Raw genomic sequence first — 21766 nt, 5'->3', positions numbered from 1 at the left:
CTGAAGGGCCTGTTTCCGTGTTGTAGAACTCTATGACTTCTTCTGGCAATTCGTTCCATATACCCACCACCCTCTGTGTGAAAAAGTTGCCTCTCAGGTCTCTTTTAATTCTTTCTCCTCTTACCTTAAATCTATGCCATTTAGGATTAGACTCCGCTACCCTGGGAAAAAGACCGTGATCGTTCCCCTTATCTATACTTCTAATGATTTTATATACCTCCATAAGGTCACCCCTCAGCCTCCTACACTCTGAGGGGAAAAAAACAGCCTATCCAGTCTCTCTTCATATCTCAAATCCTCCAGTCCCGCTAAAATCAAAGTGTGATACTGTTTCTTATTTTAATAGTGCTATTTCATCATTTCAGGAGCAGGTGGATGGTCCCCGGTGGATTCGAACAAATACCAATGGTTACAGATAGATCTGGGTGAGAGAACAGAAATCACTGCCATCGCAACCCAAGGCCGATATGGGAGCTCGGACTGGGTGACGAGTTATGTGCTAATGTTCAGTGACACTGAAAGAAACTGGAAACAGTATCGCCAAGAAGACAACACTTGGGTAGGTAATTTACATGAAATTATTACAAGTCAGCACTAATATAAAAATGACTGGTGGTTGTAAATTACTATTCTGTGTGTGATTCTGCAAAAGAAGGTCCATTAGATTTGAACACAACACGTTTTCTGAATCCTTATGAACGTTATTGACCATTTATTTTCTTTGCTGTTTGACCAGTGGTGCATGAAATAGGTCAACCAGCATATGACTGATTTGCACGCACACAAACACACACAAGGAATGGTCAGAATCATTGAATGTGAAATACCGGACTGCTGAATTGTATTTGGCGGGATAGTAAACTTGATGCAAGACCTTAGAAATATATCAAAAGGTCTATTTCTGGGGTTTAAAAGAGGTGCTCCATCATTTTCAGTCTTCGTTGTTCAAGGTATACTTCTTTGCTGACAGCTTGCCAAAATATTTCCAGAAGTCATTACATTATCGTCTACTGTTATATCTCATGTGGAAGTTGAGCCTTCCAATGTGATTTTTATGAGGGAGAAATTTATGTCAGGTTTCTTGCTGAAGTGAAAAATTTTAAAATGGGGGTTTGGCTTGAATTTTTTTTCTGGAACAGCAGAATGTTGGGAACATTGGCAATATGTTTTATTAGATATTCTAAAGCTGCAACAATTGGAGAGGGAGATAGCAATAAGGAAAGGTACTCACTGTACTGAATACTAGGTGGCAGGCAATTGATGGGGAATTCAACCCTAGTTTGCGGCACTAGACTTGCTTTGTAGTCAAAAAAGTGTGTAGTTCTTTGCAGCCAAGTTTCCTCCTATTGAAGTCAAGAAAATCAACAGTTTTGTGCAATGCCTCTCAAGTACAACCCTGGGCTTCCAGTTGCCTATCACTTTAATTCTCCATCCTAGTCTCACATTGACCTCTTTATTTTAGACCTCTTACTCTGTTCTAATGAAGCCCGATGTAAACTCAAGAACAGCACGTCATCTTCCCCCTCAGCACATTACTGCGTTCTGGATTCAACTCTAAGCTAATTCATTTCAGATAATCGGCAATTACTGCCTTTTATCTTTTACACACCCAGTTTGTGCAGTCCATTATTTTTTTGTATTCTCTCTCTCTACTTGCAATGTGAGGCATTGTTCATTTCGTCCAATGTGGACCTCCTCCAGATATTCCTTTTGTTCCTCGCTGATCAATTTGCCACTCCCTTTCCCAAAGTGCCATCATTTCTTCTGTCATTTAATTGCTCCTACCTTTCACCCTGGTACGAAGCTTTCTTTGTGTTCTTGCCACTTCTAACCCCTCCCCTACGCACCTCCCTTGAAATCTTACATCTTGTTTTATCTCTAACCTTTCCCAGTTCCAATGAGAGGACATTGACCGGAAAGGTTAACTCTCCAGATGTTTCTGGCTTGTTGTTTTATTTCAGTTTTCTGGTAGCTGTAATCATTTGCCTTTGATGGTAGTAATGCTAAATATGTGTCGCCAGAGACAAGATGTCAAATATCCTGACATGCTCTGGTAGAGAGTGAGAGTCAGAGAGTGAGAGTGTGCGTCTGTTCATGAGATATTTTGTTACGAACCAGCAACAAAAGAAACACTCTGAGTCATGTGATAAGTGTTAAAAACTACTTTATTAATAACTACTTATGATAATAAGAAAAATAAAAGTAAAAATGTTAGAATGTTAGAAGTACAAATGTTAAACCTTGAACATTAACCCCAAAACCAAACTCGTTGTGTGTGTGGCAAAGTCCCAAACTCCATGTCCAGGAATAGTTATTAAAGTTCAGTTCAGCAAGCCATAAGGTGAAACATGAGCAAAAGCTTCTTCAACAACCACCGTTGTCTGAAGATAAAATGTAGATGTGGAGAGAACATAGAGAGTAATTACGAAATCCAAATGTTCCACGATGGAACCCAAACGACACCTCAGTGTTTACTCGGTAGTGACTTCCTCACCCTGAAAAGCATCCGAATCGTGGCCATCCACACAAATACCTGTTTCCCTCTATAGGTCAGCAACAAAGTGAACTCCACCGGATTACTCCCAATTTCCGTACGTGGATTGTAGTGACAGACACAGTTATTGTTTCTCATCCATCGATAGAGAAAACAAGCAGGCTGGTGTCTCTCTCTCTTTTCTCTCTCTCTCTCTCTCCTCTGAATGACTTCAACTGACTTCTTCAAAAACGTCATTACGTCCTTTATCTTCTGTTGACATAAGCACGCCCCCCCCCCACACACACACACACACACACACACACACACACACACACACACACCACACACACACACACACACACACACACACACACACACACACACACACACACACACACACACACACACACCACTATGCTCTATCTAAAAGGGACATTCACCTAGTTTGTAACACCTCCGACCTAAAAAGAATTTTTTCCAAAAAAGTTCAACCTCGCATACAGTTAGTAATGTTAATAATTATCATTCTACACAATTACAGAATATCGGATTAGTAAAGATATATGTCTCCCATTTAACATCGAGAAAGACAATCAGCGATCACGTTTTCTTTGCCTTTAATGTGAGTTATCATGAGATCAAACGCTTACAAAATTAAACTCCAGTTTAACAGCCTTCTGTTCTTGTTTTCCACTCGGCTCAGAAACACCAATGGGTTATGATCTGTATACACAGTCAATGGTTTCTGAGCGGTGCAAACATATACACTGAAATGTTGCAAAGCTAAAACAAGTGACAGTAATTCTTTCTCGATGGTGGAATAATTCTTTTGATGCTCATTAAATTTCTTTGAAAAGTAAGCTACAGGATGGTCAACATCATCAAGGTCACCCTTCTGCAACAACACAGCTCCTCCAGCTTCATCACTGGCATCTACTGCTAATGAAAATGGCTTTTCAAAGTCAGGTGATTTGAGCACAGGATGGTAGCATAAAATGGCTTTCAGCTTCTCAAATGCTTCTTGACAAGGATCTGTCCAAACAAACTTCACTCTCTTCTTCAGAAGATTAGTTAGGGGAAGAGCAATATCAGCAAAATTTTTACAAAATTTATGATAATATCCAACCATTCCCGAAAATCTTCTGACAGTTCTCGTACCCGTGGGAACAGGGAACTCAGATATTGCTTGAACTTTTGCCTGAACAGGAGCTAACTTGCCTTGACCTACAACATAACCAAGATACGTCACAGTGGCATGGCCAAATTCACTTTTAGCCAAGTTAACTGTAAGGTTAGCCTCAGAAAGTCTTTCAAACAACCTTTCTAACGCAGAGATGTGATCCTCCCATGTATCATTCCCCGTCACTAAGTCGTCAATGTAGGCATCTGTATGTTTTAACCCATGAATCACCGAATTAATCATTCTTTGAAATGTTGCTGGAGCATTTTTCATTCCAAATGGCAAAACATTATATTCATACAATCCAGAAGGGGTTACAAAGGCAGAAATCTCCCTTCCTCTATCTGTTAATGGAACACACCAGTACCCTTTTAATAGGTCAATCTTTGTAAGACATTTGGCCTTTCCCACTCTGTCTATGCAATCATCCACCCTAGGAATAGAGTAAGCATCTGATTTTGTTACAGCATTCACTTTCCTGTAATCTGTGCAAAATCGAACAGTTCTATCAGGCTTAGGCACAATAACACAGGGGGAACTCCAGTTTGAAGTGGAACGTCTAATAATATCATTTTCTAACATATATTCAATCTCCTGGTCAACAAGTTTACTCTTTTCCACATTCATTCGATATGGGTGTTGTTTGATTGGTTTTGCATCCCCAACACCAACATCATGAGTAATTATCGATGTTCTGTTTGCAACATCTGAGAACAGATTTTTAAATTTTAATATTAATTGTCTCATCTGTTGTTTTTGTGAAACTTGTAAATGGTCCAACTTCGTTTCAAGGTTCTCCAGGTTATTTTGGTTTTTTAGTTCTGATGGAACAATATTTGGTCTAACTTGGCCTTCTCCAATATCGACATCAGACATTCTCGGGACCACATTCACATCATCCACCATAGCCACAACAGAATTTCTCTCATAATAAGGCTTAAGCATGTTTACATGACAAAGTTGTGTTTTCTTGCATCTATCTGGTGTCTTGATCCCATAGTTTAATTCATTTACTTTGGATTCAATAACAAATGGTCTGGTAAAACGAGATTGCAATGGGTTGTTTTGGCTAGGGAAAAATACTAACCCCTTTTGCCCCACTGCAAATGTCCTTGACTGAACATGTCTATCAAAACATGTCTTCATTCTCATCTGGCTGGTTTTCAAATTCTCTCTTGCTAGCTGGCAGACCCTTTCTAATCGAGTTTTAAATTTTTGGACATAATCCAACAAACTTAAATGCACTTCCTCATTAACCCACTGTTCTCTTAACAATTCTAAAGGTCCTCTCACCTGATGTCCAAATACAAGCTCAAATGAACTAAATCCTAATGACTCCTGTATTGATTCTCTCACTGCAAACAAAAGTAAATGAACACCATCGTCCCAATCCTTTGTGTTTTCAAAGCAATAAGTCTTCAGCATATTTTTGACAGTAGAATGAAATCTCTCCAGAGCTCCCTGAGATTCTGGGTGATATGCAGATGATACAATCTGCTTTGTTCCCAGCTCATAGACTAGTTGCTGAAACAAATTAGACATAAAATTACTGCCCTGATCAGATTGGATTTCTTTTGGCAAACCAACCAAAGTAAAAAAAAATTAAAAGAGCCTTTGACACAGTCTTGGCCTTAATATTTCTAAGTGGTATCCCATCCCTAAAGAATACTGATTAGGGAGGTCCTGTTTTCAATTGCTGTTGTAGACTTGATGAAGGGTTAAAAAAGATTAACAGCAATAAATTACATTTAAATAACACCTTCAACTTCGTGAAAGAGCTGAAGGTACTTCAGTGGAGTGTTAAAAGAAAATAAAATGAACAGAAGGCAGAAATGGAGAGATTAAGAAAGGTAACCAAAGTATCTTCAAAGAGGATTTAATAAGCAGCTTAAAAGTGAAGGAGAGAGGTAAAGAGTGATCAAAATTTTAAGAGGGATATTTAGGAATCCAATTCTTCACAGTTGGAGGAGGCTAAGAGGAGTAACATAGTGGTATAGCAAACAGAGATCAAGTGAGCAAGGTTCAATTCTGACCTCCAGTGCTGACTATGTTCTCCTTGTGACCACGTGGCTTTCCTCTGGGTGCTCTAGTTTCCTCCCACATTCCAAAGACATGCAGGTTAGTGGGTTAATTGGGCATTGTAAGTTGCCTCTTGTGTGTAGGTGAGTGTTAGGTGAGTGGGGGGAGTTGACGTTAATGTGGGGTTAATAAAATGGGATTAGTGTAAAATTGGTGTAAGTGGCTGTTTGGAGGTCAGTGCAGAGTACATGGGCAGAAGGGTCCATTTCTCTGTGGTATGATCTGTGACATTATGACTTTGGAGTTATAAAATGATGCAATGTACAAATATATGTGGCATTTATCATCTATTCCTTATTGCCCTTGCATAATGGAGACAATAAGGAACTAACCACACCTGGAGTCACATCACATATTTGGGAAGCTGGGGAAGGATGAACCATGTTAGTTTTTAATAACAATCCAGTAACTTCATAGTTTTTTAGAATATGGAGAACGGGACTGATGGGATTGTTTTCCTCAGAGCAATAGAGTTGATGGGCTCAATGGCCTCATTCTGGTCCTTAACAATTCTATAATTCAATGCAGTAAATGGACTGTGAAACATGTTAAATATTATAATACAGCATTTCCAGAAATGGCTAGGTTCAGCAATTTGTTAAATTCCATTCCCTGCATGCAGAGACTGCCTGTCAGTAAGGATGACCTGAAAAGGAATGAATGGAAGAATGGATATTATCTCATTTCACCTTGGATACTTGTCCAGACTGTGACGGAGACTCTAACCTACGAGAGTCTGAAGTGAAATAAACTCATTTCAACAGCCAATCTCAAAAGAAAATATCTTACATAAGTTGACAGCCATAGTAAAGGCTGGTGTAGGAACCAGAAAAACATAACATGGTGCTGTGATTAAGGGGAGTTCATCAAAATTGACAGCTTGGGAATAAGGAACACTGCTATTGCAGATTAGAGGGAGCATGCTCCAGCATCTAACCCATGCTGTTCCTGTGCTAAAAATGTTACAACTTTAACAGTGGGTGCAAGAATTGTTCCATTTCCCAGAGCCAGCGAACATGAAAATTATCTGCCATTTGCTCTTGAAGTGTTCACAGTACACAAGTTTCCCCGCGTGGGCTAAATACATACCTTTAACTTGCAGCAGTCTGAACAAATCTAGTGGCTTTTGGGTTTGACAAAAACCTAGGATGGTCTCCTTTAATCATGAGAAGATTCTGGTATTACACAATTAAGATAGAAGTTAGCATTTAGCAATGTAAGATGCTGGTCCTTATCCAATATTGACATCAAGTTATTTATTACTGGCTTTGAATTGGTTATGTGCTGGTTTTGAACCATTATTCAAGTTCAGTCTGTGATTTAATAATTCATAATGGGGATTAAGGAAACAGCAGAGGAATTAAACAATTACTCTGTGCCTATTTTCATAGGGGAGTGCACAAAAAAACTCGCAGAAATACCAGAGAACCAAAGGTCTGGTGAGAATAAGGAACCAAAAGAAATAACTATTAGCTAAACAAAAACCAGAGAAATTGGTGAGACTAAAAGCCAATCTATACCAAGGACATGCTTTATACCCCATAGATTTGAACATTACAGCGCAGTACAGGACCTTCGACCCACAATGTTGTGCTGATATTTTATCCTGCTCAAATATCTATCTAACCCTTCCCTCCCACATAGACCCCCATTTCTCTATCATTCATGTGTCTATTTAAGAGTCTCTTAAATGTCCCTCATGTACCTGTCCTCACAACCTCAGCCGGCGGTGCGTTCCACGCACCCACTAGTCTCTGTGTAAAAAAACTTACCTCTGACATCCCCCTTATATCCTCTGATCACCTTAAAATTATGCCCCCTCATGTTAGCCATTTTTGCCCTGGGAAAAAGTCTCTGACTGTCAACTTGATCTATGCCTCTTATCATCTTGTACACCTCTATCAAGTCACCTCTCATCCTCCTTCTATCCAAAGAGAAAAGCCCGAGCTCACTCAACCTATCATCATAAGACAATTCTAGAATTGTCTTATGAGGATCAAAGGGTAGCAACTGCGATCTCACTATTTAAGAAAGGAAGAAGAAAGAAAATAGGAAATTGATGAGTGACTAGCCTAAGAACAGGAAAAGGGAAACTATTACAGAAGGATTTGAGTCCAGAATTAAAGATGCCTTACTACAAGTATCTAAGGCCTGTTGAGACATCGCCAGGAGTACTATGTACAGCTGTGGCATCGAGTCCTGATGCGGGGTCTTAACCCAAAACATCGACCATTCCTTGCCCACTAACCCCCCCACCCACATATACTGCTGGACCGGCTTAGTTGCTGAGTTCCTCCAGCAGATTGTGTGTTGCCCCAGATTCCAGCATCTGCTGTCTCTTGTGTCTACAGCAGTCACTAAGCTGGTTTCAAGGATAGTGGGTTTGCCCTCTGAGGAAGGATTGAGTAGTCTGGGTCTGGATTCATGAAAATATAGAAGAATGAGAGAAGGCAAATGCCAGGTGGATATTGTTCCTGGCTGAGGAGTTGCAGTTTCAGATAAAACTTTCACAAAGCAGGACTGAAGTGAGGAAAAATTTCTTTTACTGAGTGTGGTGAACTTTTGGAATTCTCGACCTTAGATGGCAGTGGGTACTTAGTCATAGAGATTTAGAGATCTCTGGATATTAAGGAAGTTAGGGATTTTCTGGATCGTGCAAGAAAATGGTGTTGAGTTGGAAGATCAGCCTTGATCTTGATGAATAATGGATCAGCCTCAAAGGGTCAAATGTCCCATTCCTGTTCTTGATTCATATGTTCACGCATTCTTTTGTAACCTGCCTCTCTAATGTGAACATTTTCTTGAACATACAATGTATAAATCGGGAGCAGGAGAAGGCGACTCAGCCCCTTGAGCTGGTTTCTACTGTTCAACAGAATCTTCATTGTAGCCTCAGCTCTGCATTCCAGTCTCTCTGTGGTAACTTTTTCATTCTCCGTGTCAATGATTTAACTTATTGTGCTGGTTTTACTCATTTAACATGGTTCCACTGGTTTAGATGGGACTGCAGGAGAATGTTGGCTGATTTTCTTACCTGAGGTTCAGTTGCATTGATCTTTGAGCTGGGTTTGAGACCTTAATCAAACATGACCCTCTCCCATCGGGCAGAAGATACAGGAGCCTGAGGGCACATACCACCAGGCTCAAGGACAGCTTCTATCACACAGTGATAAGACTATCGAATGGTTCCCTGATACGATAAGATGGACTCTTGACCTCACAATCTACCTTGTTTGACCTTGCACCTTATTGTCTACATGCACTGCACTTCCCTGTAGCTGTGACACTTTTACTCAGTATTCTGCTTTTGTTTTACCCTGTACTACCTCAATGCACTCTGTACTAACTCAATGTATCTGTACTGTGTAATGAATTCACCTGTGTGAACGGTATGCAAGGCAAGTTTTTCACTGTACCTCGGTTCAAGTGACAATAATAAACCAACACCAATACCAATACTTTACGGCCAAAAGCTCTGCTGTTACACTGAAGACAATGGCCAGTTTCATCTTCAATGCTTGCCTTCATTAGAAGGTAGCTCCCAAGATATGGGAAGCTTCAGAGGGCAATTGGACAGCAGGGGCAGATTGGTAGAAAGAGGTATCACTATTGCACAGCCAAAATAAATTAATTTTGTATTATAGAATAGTGCACCACAGGAAGAGACCATTTATTCAACTCCAAGCCTGCAAAAAAAGTATGGTGGCACAATGGTGCAGATCTTTCAGCTGCTTCATCATGGCTTCACAAATGTGGGTTCACTCCTGACCTCAGGTGCTGTCTGTGTGGAGTGTGCATGTTTCTCCCTGTTGCTCTGGTTTCCTCTCACATCCTGAACGCATGCAGGTTGGTTGGTTAATTGGCCTCAGTAAATTGCCCCCTGTGAGTAGATGAGAGGCAGAAATTGAAGGGAGCTGATGAGAATGTGAGGAGAATAAAATGGGTTCAGGTAGGTTGAGTGAGAATGGGTGTTTGATGGTTGGCATGGACTTGATTGGTTGAAGAGCCTGTTTCTGTGCTGTGTGACTCTATGACTCTGGGTAAAACATTGTGAGGTTGGAAATGAATGAATGAACATTGGGATGAAGGTACTATTTAAAATAGAAATTCGTTGACTGTGCTGTATCTTGTTTAATTGTTTCACGTTATGACACTTCTATAGTATGGTTACTTTGCCTGTCTCAGTATCAGTGTTAGTCCAGTAATATAGAAAAGAAATGAAGCTGACTTAAACTATCATTCTTTTCTTACACTCAACTGCTGATCTTTCATTATAGTGTGGTGTCAGCGTTATAACAGCCAAAACAAATCAACGATGGATCCGCTACCACTGGATTTGTTTAAGGATTCCTACTGTCTATTATTTCACTGCCTGGTTCATTATCAAATAACACTAGTCACCAGTTGCATACCTTTAAATGTGTCTGTCTGCAAATGTTCATGTTAGAAATACTACTGAAGGTTTTATCAACAAAATCAGAAAATGCTGGGGATATTCCACCTGTCAACCAGCATCTCCGGAGAGAAGAACAGAGCCAATGTCACAGGTCATAACCCTCCTTCAGAACATTGTCTAAATGTTACGTTAATATCTGAATGCTCTTGCACTAATATTCAAAAAGAAGTGATGCAAGGTAAAACACAGAAATGTGGGGGTCACTAAGAGAGGCCAGCATTTATTTCCCATCCCCAATAGCCCTTGGGAAGGAGATAGCTTGCCATTTTGTTGAATCACTGCTGTCCATGTGGACGAAGGTGCTCTCATGATTAGAATTGGAATTGGTATTGATTTATTATTGTCACTTGTACCAAGGTACAGTGAAAAACTTGTCTTGCTTACTGTTCATACAGATCAGTTAATTACACAGTGCATTGAGGTAGCACAAGGTAAAACAATAATATAATGCAGAGCAGAGTCCCAGCTACAGAGAAAGTGCAGTGCAGGTAAATAAGAAGTTGCAAGGTCATAACGAGATAGATTGTGAGGTCAAGAGTCCATCTTATTGTAGTAGGGAACCGTTCAATTGTCTTGTAACAGCGGGATAGAAGCTGTCCTTGAGCCTGGTGGTACATGCTTTCAGGCTTTTGTATCTTCTGCCTGATGGGAGAGGGGAGAAGAGAGAAAGACCTGGAGTCTTTGATTATGTTGGCTGCTTTATCGAGGCAGCGAGAAGTATAAACAGAGTCCATGGAGGGGAGGCTGGTTTCTGTGATGTGCTGAGCTCTGTCCACAACTCTCTGCAGTTTCTTGCGGTCCCAGGCAGAGCAGTTGCCATTCCATATGCTGTGGATGAGGAGGTCCAGGTTTGTGACCCTGTAACAATCAAGGAATGGAGATGTTTTCCAAGGTGGATGGTGTATATGTTGCAGGTGGTGATGTTCCTATAGGTTTTCTGGCCTTGTTCTATGTATTTCAGGTTGTGGTTTGAGAGATTCAACAAAGAATCTTTGGCAAATTACACTGGTGTTGATTGATTGGGGAATTCTTAATGACAAACTGTCTTTAACTAGCTTGCTGAAATTTTTGATAAGGTAACTATGAGGGTTTATGAGGGGCATGTAGTTAATGTTATGTAACTAGACCTAATAGTATTTAAAATGATGAATGGTTCAGCCGGAGTACACAGAGTGAAACTGTTGCTATTTGTGGAAGAGTCAAGAAAATAAGGCCTTGGAATTGAGGTGATTTTCAAAAGAACCAACAGTGACATGAAGAAAATCTTCTACATACGTTGAATGGTTGGGAATTGGAATGAACTAGAATAGAGTCATGGAATCATAGAATCACAGCACCTTCAGACCAATTTGTTCATACCGACTGAGGAAGCAAGTTCAAAGGGAAACAGAACAAGCCCTTGAGTGGAACATATTTTTGGCAGAATGGGGATCAGGACTAGATGGAGCTGCATGGACTTACACAGAACCAGCAGAGACTTGCTGGATTAAATGACATCCTTCCATGTCATGACCTTTCTGTGATCTTATAGACAGCAACAGAAAATAAACAGAAAGCCAGTTGGAATGGTATCCCTATATCTAGAGGGTGAGAATACAATACAAGTGGAAAGAAAACATTTCTGCTCGTTCTAGAATCTTGAACGAAGGAGGATTTGTTCAGGGTTTCTGAAGTGAATGTGCAAAATATAAAGCAGCAGAGGCTGGAAACGCTCAGCAGGTCACTGATGATTAATAAAGAGAAAATAACAGGTCAATATTTCACTTCAGTGACCTTGCATCAGAATTAGATCTGATGCAAGATCATTGACTGGAAATATTGATTCAGTTTTTCCCTTCCTAGGTGCTACCCAACTTACAGAGGATTCCAGCATGTTCTCTTTCACTTCAGATTTTCAGCATGTGCAGGATTTTGCTTTCATATGAAAGTAGGCAGAGGTGGTGTGGGTGAGTATTGGTATTGGTTTATTATTGTCACTTGTACTGAGGTACAGTGAAAGACATGTCTTGCATACATGCTGAAAAATCTCAATGTTATATGAGAATTGATGTTGAGTCATTTACATACCTCTAGGTTTCTGATAGATTTGTGCCCATGAACAGTACTGGAGACACAAGTGGGAAAGGTCTCAACCCAAAACATCAACTGCCCATTTCCCTCCATAAATGCTGCCTGACCCACTGAGTTCCTCCAGCATTTTGTTTGTTGTTCCATCAAAGGTATTGTTCAAAGGTGTCTATGGTCCTGAGGTAGAGATGGTTGAGAGCTTCAAGTTCAAAGGAGTAAACATCACCAATAGATGTCCTGGTCCAACTACGTAGATGCCATGGCCAAGAAAGCGTACCAGCACCTCTACTTCCTCAGGAGGCTAAAGGAATGCAGCATATCCCTGTTGACCCTCATCAATTTTTATAAATGCACCATAGAAAGTACCCTATCCAGATCCATCATGGCTTGGTGTGGCAACTGCTCTGCCCAGGACCACAAGAAACTGCAGAGAGTTGTGGACACAGATCAGCTCATCATGAAAAACAGCCTCCCCTCCATTCACTCTGTCTACACTTCTCGCTGCCTCGGTAAAGCGGCCAACATAATCAAAGACCACTCCCACCCTGGACATCGTCTCTTCTCCCCCTTTCCATCAGGCAAAAGAGTCAAAAGCCTGAAAGCAGGTAGCACCAGACTCAAGGACAGCTTCTATCCCGCTGTTATAAGACTATTGAACGGACTTCTTGTACGATTAGACTGTTGAACTCATAATCTACCTCGTCATGGCTTTGCACCTTGTCGTTTGCCTGCACTGCACTTTCTCTGTAACCGTAACACTATATTCTGCATTCTGTTATTGCTTTTTTCTTGTACTACCTCGATGTACTGATGTGATGAAATTCTGTGTGGATGGCATGCAAAACAGTTTTTTTTACTGTACCTCGGTACATGTGACAATAATAAGACAATTTACCAATTAAATTTATCAATTTATTGTTGGATATTTAGAGAAGTGGATATGCAAAGGTAGAACACAGATCAATCACAGATCTCTTTATCAGGAGCAGGAAGAGTTACTGGTATTGGTTTATTATTGTCACTTGTACCGAGGTATAGTGAAAAACTTGTTTTGCATACCGATCGTACAGGTCAATTCATTACACAGTACAGTTACATTGGGGTAGTACAGAGTGCATTGATGTAGTACAGGTAAAAACAATAACAGTACAGAGTAAAGTGTCACAGCTACAGAGAAAATGCAGTGCAATAAAGTGCAAGGTCACAACAAGGTAGATTGTGAGGTCAGGGTCCATCTCATCGTATAAGGGAACTGTTTAATAGTCTTATCACAGTGGGGTATAAGCTATCCTTAAGTCTGTTGGTACGTACCCTCAGGCTCCTGTATCTTCTACCTGATGGAAGAGAAGAAAAGAGAGAATGAACTGGGTGGGTGGGGTCTTTGATTATGCTGGCTGCTTCCCCAAGGCAGCGAGAGGTAAAGACAGAGTCCAAGGAGGGGAGGCTGGTGTCCGTGATCAGCTGGGCTGTGTCCACGACTCTCTGCAGTTTCTTGTGGCCCGGGGCAGAGCAGTTGCCATACCAAGCCGTGATGCATCCAGATAGGATGCTTTCTATGGTGCATCGATAAAAGTTGGTGAGAGTCAGAGGGGAGAAACCGAATTTCTTCAGCCTCCTGAGGAAGTAGAGGCGCTGGTGAGCTTTCTTGGCTGTGACATCTACGTGATTTGATCAGGACAAGCTGTTGGTGATCTTCACTCGCAGGAACTTGAAGCTCTCAACCCTCTCGACCTCAGCATCATTGATGTAGACAGGTGCGTGTACACCACTCCCTCTCCAGAATTCAATGACCAGCTTTTTTGTTTTGTTGACATTGAGGGAAATGTTGTTGTCATGATACCATTCCACTAAGCTCTCTATCTCCTTCCTGTACTCCGATTCATCACTGTTTGAGATACAGCCTACAACAGTGGTATCATCTGCAAACTTGTAGATGTAGTTAAAGCAGAATCTGGCCACACAGTCATTGTTATGGAGACCATGTGATTGAATATAAAGAGGAGACAGATAGAGCCTTATACACAAAGGCATCAAGGTGTATGGGCAGAGAAAATAATGTTGTATTGTGACAAAGGATCAAATATGGCAGGACAGACTTAAAAAGCCTAATGGTCTGCTCCTCTAGCTATGCTTCTCTGAAGGATACGGGGTAAAAAGTAAGACATTCAAAAAGCTGATGAAACTTCATGGAGGAAAGTTACAAGACTTAGGTGTGTTGTTGAGTGGGAATCTTTGAAAGTCTGTGGCTGTCACTCTGTTAATTCCAATCTATATTACCAACTAGGATATTTAAAACAAAAGCAGATCTTGACCACACAATGAAAGAGAGAGGCAGATGATGCAGTCAAAAAGATTTTCAGTGATAATTCTGATTATTCCAGCAGTAGTAGAAACACATGATAAATGATAAATGAATGCAAAATATTACAGGCTGGCTGCATCTAATTCAAGGTGATGAAACAAAAAGCAGGAAATGTCAAAAATGGGTGAAGATGGGGCAATCAATTTCAATGTTCAGATAATATAGCAAAGCAATTTAAATAAGGCAAATGGAATGCTGAGGCAAATTGAGCAAACCATTATATATATGTCTCCTGAAGTAGTTGATTTTGCTAGTGCAATAGTCAGATTACATATGGAGTACAGAGGTAAACTTTGTCCCAAATAACGGACTGGAATTTTCTGTAGCAAACAGCTATTGGCCTGTCATTTTCAGTCCTGCCCTTACCGACTCGAAATGTTTTTGCTTCTAATCTTGTTGAAAGTGCAAGCTGATAATGGTGCAAAGAGGGAAACACAGCAAGTGGGAGCTGAGTGAACGGAGCAAGCAAGAGGGCGTCTCCTTAACCAATCAGAGTTAAAGACAGGGAAATAAACATCGCAAGGGCTGAGAAAGTAAAGGAAGTAGAAGAGGTGAAATCATGTGCAGAAGGAAAAATAAAGAGAGGGAAAGAAAACTTGGATATCGAGTGTAAAGGACAAAAGTAAAAGGAAAAAAAAAGTCTTGGAAATATTAAAAACAATTGAGGGCATGAGAGGAATTTGTCTTGGAATTCATCCCCAGTCAAACAGGCTTTATCGTCACATCTGTGCGTTTAACTCTGCCTCCAAAATTGTATTAGTTCACTGAAACTGAATTTCAGAGGTAGAATTACAATGTGTTGACACACATGTTATTGATCAGGGATGAATTTCTTTTTGTAATGGTTAATTTTTGTTGCCAGTGAGATTGATTGGCAGTCATTGATGCTTATCATGTTGATAAAAAAATAAATATTCATGTGTATAATGGCAAGACAGGATTTTCTGTGGCAAGTTTAATCGGTTTATAAATTGGAAAATATAAGTTCTTTAACAACACTCAGGAAAAGGTGCTAATTTCAAGGCGAATGTTGAACAGATCTTAAATCGTCCAGACTTGGTGCCTGATGTTGCTACACTATTTACTCATAGTAACTATTAGCCTTGCTGTTATTATCACTCAAGTTTAAGTCCACTATGCTCCTTCAATGGCGAGGGTTTCTTCTTTTTAAGCAGTCCTTCGTAATCGAGAATGACTTGCTGCATCTCTGGCTTTGTGTGTTCTGAGGTGATTGATAAGACCAGTGTGGGAACTGCAGATTCTTCCACCAACGGACAAGAGATGTCTGACTGGTGGATCGCTGGATAATTTATGAAGTGGGGCGCTCCTTCTATTGTTTAGGTTGGGAGTCTGTGTGCTTCTTACACACAGCCTCAAGGTCCTCAATACTATTCCATATACTCCTTCTCCACTCCAAGCAGTCAGGGCCGGGGATTCTCATGATTCGGGGGGGATATTACATTTTTTCAAACACCCTTGAATCTTTTCTCTGTCCATCTCATAATCCCATCCCATGAAATAGACTGTTTGAAAGTCTGCTGTTAGGCATGTGAACAGTGAGGAGACACAAGAGACTGCAGATACTGGAAAATCATTCCAGATGAAGGGTCTTGACCTGAAATGTCTACTGTCCATTTCCCTTTATAGGTGCAGTCTGACTTGCTGAGTTCTCCAAGCATCTTGTGCATTGCTCTGGATGTGAACAATGTGCCTGTCCAATGAAGGTCACTGTTATATTTATGGTCTCAATGCTGGGAATGTTGACCTGGGAGAGGACAATGACATTGTTTCCCGTATCTTTCCAGTGAATTAGAGAGTGGCAACAAAACAGGAACCATGCACAGAAGTCAAAAGAAATATGAGCAACACACAAAACGTTGGAGGAACTCAGCAGGTCAAGCAACACCTTCGGAGGGAAATGGACAGTCTTCGTTTCAGGTTGAGACCCTTCATCTGGAGTCAAGATGAAGGGTCTCGACCTGTAACGTCAACTGTCCATTTTCCTCCAGAGGTGCTATTCACCTGCTGAGTTTCTCCAGTGCTTTGTGTGTTGCTCCAGATTCCAGCATCTGCAGTCTCTCTTGTGTCTCCAAATGAACAATGAGGTTGAATGAGAGATGCCCATGTACTACAATCAGGAAAGAAAATGGTTAAAGGTTAAACATGAAATATTAATTGGTATTGAAAGGTAAACTCAGAAACTTCATTCAATTCAATCCAATCCTGAAAATTTGCAGCATAAGATATAAATATAAATGATTGAAATGTAAATTTAAAACAAATATTGGGCTGTTCGTAGTTCTTTACTCAGAGTAATAAATGTTTAATCTTCTGGGAGAGCTGGCATAGATATCTGAGCTATTTGAAATGCAGTTGTTACAATGAGAGAGCTGGAGTTCAAATTGTTGAAGATCAACAGGCTGAACGACATTATCTTGCCCTTGACTTTCCTTATGTTTTTTTGACGACTTCATTGAGACAAAGTGGATTAAGATCTTGCCAAACAAGCCCTTGCTGGGATGAAAAAGCAGAGGCACAAAAGAGAAAGATCAATGCAACCAGCAGTTGGCAAAGGATTTCTGTTGATGCCTTTCACTTTCAGTTTTTATGACTGTCCTCACACCACCCCGACTCCTTCAAAAACTATTTCCACTTAATCATTATTGCATAATGGCATCACTCTGTATAATTACTGTCCAGAAGCTGCCTAAGTCATAGAGATAGTTCCTTCAAAGTATAAGCAGCTTCAATTCTGCAACAAAATATTTTTTCCAAGTTAACCTTATATGAGGTCTAAAGAAACCTTTGTGCACTTGTGTTCTTATAATCAGGATAAAAAGTGGTTGGAGAACAAGCATTCAGCTAATTGGATAAAATATGAACATCCACTGAAAAGTAAACTCAGAAATTTCTTTCGAGTTCATCCAGGAAATTTAGAGCAGAAGATGTATGTTCAAATGATTGAAGCCTGCATTTAAAACAAATGTTAGCTTATGTTTTTTTTGTCTCCCTCAGTGATAAATGTTTAATCTGCTGGGAGAGATAAATAGAGCTACTTTTTTGAATGCAGATAGATGTTACAGTAGGAAATTAGTGCAATGCATATGATTGTCCTTTAAAGAACCACAGATTCATGTAAACCTGAAGGAAACCATTTGGCCCATCATGTCCCTGTCAGTATTTTTGTCGAACTTTCCAATTAGCCCTGTTGCCCTTCTCCTTTAACCACAACCTGACATTTTTATTTCCCTTCAGGCATTTGTTACATTCCATTTTCAGGGTTTTTATGGAATGTGTTTCTTTCACACTGTCAGCCTACTTGTAACATCTATTTAAAAATTCTGCATTTATTTTGTTTCCGATGCTTCAGCAAATGTCAGATACTCGGTATGAAGCAATTAAAAATGTTGCAACATGCCTTCCCTCAGCAACATTTTCTAAAGCAGTTTTAATTAATGAAAGTAATACAATACAACCTTGCTGATTTTATTGTAACACACAAGACTCTGAGGGGGCTTGACAGGATAGGATGCTGCAAGGATGTTTCCCTTGGTGGGGGAATCTAGAACCAGGGGACATTATCAGCGTAATGGGATACCAATTTAAGTTCAAGTTCAAGTTTATTATCATCTGCATACATACCCAGGGTATAACTGCCATGAAAATTAGCTTTTTGCAGCAGCAGCACAGTACGTTACAAACATAACATAAACTTAAATTAACATAAATTATAAATAACTTCCACAACAAAGAAAGCCAAGAAAGTTCACCAGCACCTCTACTTCCTCAGGAGGCTAAAGAAATTTGGCATGTCCCCTTTGACATTCACCAACTTTTATCGATGCACCATAGAAAGTATCCTATCTGGATGCATCACAGCTTGGTATGTCAACTGCTCTGCCCAGGACCACAAGAAACTGCAGAGGGTTGTGGACACAGCCCTGCACATCACAGAAACCAGCCTCCCCTCCATGGACTCTGTCTATACCTCTCGCTGCCTTGGCGAAGCAGCCAGCATAATCAAAGACCCCACCCACCCGGGTCATTCTCTCTTCTCTCCTCTCCCATCAGGCAGAAGATACAGGAGCCTGAGGGCACGTACAACCAGACTCTAGGACAGCTTCTATCCCACTGTGATAAGACTATTGAATGGTTTCTTTATACGATGAGATGGACTCTTGACCTCACAATCTACCTTGTTATGACCTTGCACCTTATTGTCTACCTGCAATGCACTTCCCTGTAGCTGTGACACTTTACTGTGTATTCTGTTATTGTTTTTACCCTGTACTACCTCAATGCACTGTGTAATGAATTGATCTGTACAAAGGGTATACAAGACACGTTTTTCACTGTACCTCGGTACAAGTGGCAATAATAAACCAATACCAATACCAAAAATAAACAAAGTAAATAAAATGACATTAGTGCAAGTTGAGAGAGAGAGAAGAAAAGAAATACAGTCCGAGGCCGTGTTTGGACTTTTCGGTCAGCTCAAGAACCAGATGGCAGTGGAGAAGAAACTATTAGAACATAGAACATGGAACAATTACAGCACAATTCAGGCCCCTCGGCCCACAAAGCTATGCCGAACATGTCCCTACCCTAGAAATTACTAGACTTACCCCTAGCCCTCTATTTTACTCAACTCCATTGTTGAACCTTGAGGTGTGGGTCTTCAGTCTTCTGTACATCCTGCCTGATGAAGAATGCCACGAGGAGGAACTTCTTCTCTGAGAGTCATGAGTCTTCAGAATTCGGTTTCCAAGAGTTCCAGGGTTGCAGAGTCATTAAGCATATTCAAGGTTAAGTATGTGATTTTTTATACAATAACTAAGAATCAAGAGATCAGGAGGGAAAACAGCGATGAAGCTAACGATTAGATCATCAATGATCTTACTAAATAGAGGAGCAGGTCTAAAGGGGTCACGTCCTCTTAGTCATTATATCAAAGGCAGCGGGTCCTGGGAACTCTATCATTTCTTGGGTTCTACTCCAAGTCACAAAGGTTGCCAAACTGGGTATATCTTGCAGATACTTGGTCCAAATCCTGAAACACTCTGTGTCATAGAATGGTGGGATGATCCTGTCCATATGGGCTACAGTAATTCCAGTTCTTCATTTAAAACTGGGGATGGACAACCGGCAGTGACATCAACAATCTGATGAATTAAAACAAATCTTAGATGCACGCAGGATTTTACACAGTAAATATTTTTCTCAGCTTGGTGCTTTGACATGTCAAACAAATTGAAAATATAAGGGAAACTAAATCATTACCAATAAAACAAATGTTGTGCTTTCCCTCTTCCCTGGTAAGCTCTCCTGTTGGTTACATTAGCTGGAATTATTCAAGTGCAGAGTGGACACTTTGCAAGCTCTGGGGATAATTCATGACCATGGAGGTTTATAAGAACAAAGGAAATAAGAGTAGGAGTTGGCTATCCAGACCTTTGAATCTGCTCTGCCATTCATTAAGATCTGGGCTGATCTTCCACCTCGGAACCAGCAATATCCTCATATCCCTTGATCCTCTCAATGCCCGGGAATCTATTGATCTTTGAGAAGGAGGCAAGTTGGCTCATCAGGTCTGTACCAGCCCCAACAGAGCAATCTCATCAGTCACGTTCCTCTTCGTACTTCTCTATAACCTTGCAACTTATTCTTCATCACATTCCCCTCAATTCCCCTAGCTCAGTCAGTAGAACATCAGACTTTTAATCTGAGGGTCCAGGGTTCAAGTCCCTGTTCAGGCGCTGACTTTGGGGCGGCACAGTAACGTAGCGGTGAGCATGACGCTATTACAGCACCAGCGATCGGGGCTCGATTCCCGTCACTGTCTGTAAGGAGTTTGTACGTTCTCCCGTGTCTGTGTGGGTTTCCTCCGGGTGCTCCGGTTTCCTCCCACATTCTAAAAGACGTACGGGTAGGTCAATTTGGGTTTAAAATGGGCGGCACGGACTCGTTGGGCTGGAAGGGCCTGTTACCACACTGTAAATAAAATTAAAATTTTTTTTTTAAATTCCTTTGCCATTCACCCACATACATATCTAATCTACCAGCACATCTTTGGCACATAGGAGAAAACTGGAAGACCTGATAGAAACTCACAGAGAGAATGTGCAAGCTCCACATAGCCAGCACTGAAGGTCAGGATCAAACAAGGGTCATTGGATCTGTGAGGCAACAGCACTAACTGCTGTATCACTTTTCAAAAAAGTGAAGAGAATTAAAAGTAACATAAGGAAAGACTTATTTTTCACAGAGCATGTGCTTGGAATTTGGAGTACACTACGGTGTATGTATTGATGGCAGATTCCATTGTGGTTCTCAGGAGTAAAATTAGATAAATATAAGGTGAAGAAAAATTTTCAAGGCTACAGGGAAGGGGCCAAGGTTGGAAGTAATGATTTGCTCTGTTAATAAGCTAGTCTGAAGATGATGGGTCAAATGGCCTCCTTCTGCACTGTATCCATTCTATGATTCCATGGGACTTGTTAAACATTATTTCCTTTTTATAAATTCTCATTGACTCTGCCCAATCTTTATTATTCATTTCCAAGTGTCCTGTTCCTTGATAATGGATAGTCGTATTTTCTCTACAGCTGATGTCAGGCTAACTGGAGTTCCCTGTTTTGTCTCCTTCACCTTTCTTAGATAACGAGGTTACATTTGTTACCTTCTAATCTGTGAAAACCATTCATATTTCTGTTGAATTTTGGAAAGTGACAACCATTGTATTCACCACCTTTATTGTCACTTCATTCACTCCCTCAGGGTACAGGTCAAGTCCTGGGGATTTACTGCCTTTCAGTCCTATTCGTGTTTCCAATGCTTCTTTTGTTAATACTAATTTCTTTCAGCTCCTCATTCATACTAGGCCTGTTCTCCATTATTTCCAAGAGGTTTTTTGTGTCTTCTGCCATGAATATTTATTTAATTTCCTGATTCCTCAATATAATTTCTTCCATCTCTGTCAGTAAGGGAAAATATATTAACTTTACATAATCTTTTCATTTTACATATCTATAGAAACCTTTACAGTTATAATGTTTCTCACTAGATTGCTCTCATATTCTGCCTTCCCTTTTCTTGTCAATGTCTTAGTCTCCCATTGCTGAAATTTGAAATTTTCTCTATCCTTCA

General features: G+C 40.5%; 1 protein-coding gene across 3 annotated transcripts in view; it reads left to right on the top strand.

The window, feature by feature from the left end:
- Window positions 1-21766, top strand: part of LOC127572752 (contactin-associated protein-like 5) — a 1205714-nt gene that overhangs the window by 180548 nt on the left and 1003400 nt on the right. For all 3 annotated transcript variants that reach the window (XM_052020359.1, XM_052020369.1, XM_052020350.1), the window contains exon 3: window positions 366-559. In XM_052020359.1, the coding sequence (XP_051876319.1) occupies window positions 366-559 (194 nt within the window). The remainder of the gene's footprint in view (window positions 1-365; window positions 560-21766) is intronic.

The sequence above is a fragment of the Pristis pectinata genome, chromosome 1 (assembly GCF_009764475.1).
Source record: "Pristis pectinata isolate sPriPec2 chromosome 1, sPriPec2.1.pri, whole genome shotgun sequence".
Lineage (NCBI taxonomy): Eukaryota > Metazoa > Chordata > Chondrichthyes > Rhinopristiformes > Pristidae > Pristis > Pristis pectinata.
This window is presented reverse-complemented; position numbering and strand designations above follow the sequence as displayed.